Source organism: Corapipo altera, unplaced genomic scaffold (assembly GCF_003945725.1).
Source record: "Corapipo altera isolate COAL_440 unplaced genomic scaffold, ASM394572v1 49577, whole genome shotgun sequence".
NCBI lineage: Eukaryota > Metazoa > Chordata > Aves > Passeriformes > Pipridae > Corapipo > Corapipo altera.
The window spans coordinates 629-2,543 of NW_020888443.1; the positions used below are offsets into that span (position 1 = coordinate 629).

The 1,915-nt window shown below is 63.9% G+C and overlaps 1 protein-coding gene across 1 annotated transcript; it reads right to left on the reverse strand.

Annotated features, from left to right (window-relative positions):
• Positions 1-5: 5 nt before the first annotated feature.
• LOC113941961 (basic proline-rich protein-like) lies at positions 6-1,644 on the reverse strand (the record flags this gene model as incomplete). Its single annotated transcript, XM_027633095.1, has 3 exons — positions 6-290; positions 375-935; positions 1,426-1,644. Coding segments are annotated over 3 exons (1,065 nt in total), but the record flags the coding sequence as incomplete, so codon positions are not given.
• Positions 1,645-1,915: the final 271 nt, after the last annotated feature.

The following is a 1,915-nucleotide window of genomic DNA, read 5'->3' on the forward strand; positions in this document are numbered from 1 at the left end:
GGGGCCCCGGGGGGGGGCACGTCCGGCCACTGGGCCCCCCCGAGGGACAAAGGGGACGGCGCCGGTGGCCCAGGGGACACCTCTGGTGGCCCAGGTGACATCACTGGTGGCCCAGGTGTCACCTCTGGTGGCCCAGGTGACATCACTGGTGGCCCGGGTGACATCACTGGTGGCCCAGGTGTCACCTCTGGTGGCCCAGGGGACATCACTGGTGGCCTTGGGGGCAGCGCTGGTGCCACAGGGGACGTCCCTCGTGTCCTTGGGGACATCTCTGGTGGCCCAGGGGACATCGTTGGTGGCCTTGGGGGCATCTCTGGCGACCAAGGTGACATCACTGGTGGCCTTGGGGGCAGCGCTGGTGGCCCAGGCACCGATTCTGGTGGCCCAGGTGACATCAGTTGTGTCCTTGGGGGTGTCTCTGGTGGCCCAGGCACCGATTCTGGTGGCCCAGGTGACATCAGTTGTGTCCTTGGGGGTGTCTCTGGTGGCCCAGGCGCCGATTCTGGTGGCCCAGGTGACATCGGTCGTGTCCTTGGGGACGTCCCCGGGGCAGGTGCCACCCCCCGCGCCCACGGGGACGTCCCTGGCACCAAAGGGGACGTCCCTTGTCCCCCCGGTGTCACCTCCTGTCCCAAAGGGGACGTTCTTCGGGCCAACGACGGCCCGGGTTGTCCCCACGGGGTCGTCTCCGGTGACAAAGGAGCCGCCCCTGGTGGCCTCTCTTGTCCCCCCGGTGTCACCTCCTGTCCCAACGGTGACGTCCCTCGGGCCAGCGGCGGCTCTTGGGCCGGCGGGGACCTGGTTTGTCCCCACGGGGCCACCTCGAGCTCCAAAGGGGACGTTCTTTGGGTCAACGATGACGTGTCCTGGGTCAACGATGACCTGTCTTGGGTCAACGATGACCTGCTTTGGGTCAACGATGACCGTTCCTGTCCCCACGGCGCCATCTCCAGTCTCAAAGGGGACGTCCCTTGTCCCCCGGGTGCCACCTGTCTGCCCTGTGGTGGCTCTTGGCTCAAGGCCGCCCCTCTTTGTCCCCACGGCGCCATCTCCAGCGCCAAAGGCGACGCCCCCCGTGCCGGCGACGACTTGGTTTGTCCCCACGGGACCATCTCCAGTGACAAAGGGGACACCCCCTGACCCAAGGATGACCCGCCCTGGGTCAGCAACGACCTGTCTCGTCCCCACGGGGCCACCTCGAGCTCCAAAGGGGACGTCCCTTGGGTCAACGATGACGTCCCTTGGGTTGGCGATGACATCCCTTGGGTCAACGATGACGTCCCTTGGGTCAACGATGACGTCCCTTGGGTTGGTGATGATGTCCCTTGGGTCAACAGTGATGTCCCTTGGGTTGGCGATGACGTCCCTTGGGTCAACGATGACATCGTTGGGCCAAGAGGGGCCATTTCCAGCGACAAAGTCCCTTGAGTCAATGATGATGGGTCTTGGGTCAACAATGACCTGTCCTGGCTCAACAATGACCTGCTTTGTCCCCAGGGCGCCATCTCCAGTTCCAAAGGCGACGCCCTTCGTGCCAACGGCGCCTCTTGACCCAACATCGCCCCACCTTGACCTAAAATTGACCCACCTTGACCCAACATTGACCCCTCTTGACCGAAAATTGTCTCTTGACCCAACATTGACCTACTTTGACGCAACATTGACCCCTCTTGACCCAAAATTGACCCACCTTGGCCCAACATTGACCCACCTTGGCCCAACATTGTCTCCTCTCGACCCAAAATTGTCTCTTGACCCAACGTTGCCCCACTTTGACCCAACAGTGACCCACCTTGATGCAAAATTGTCTCTTGACCCAACATCGCCCCGCCTTGACCCGACGTCGTCCCCCCGCCCCCCCCCCCCCAGAGCGTCCCCTCCCTCCCCTCGGCCGCCCCCTCCCCGCCCCCCTCGT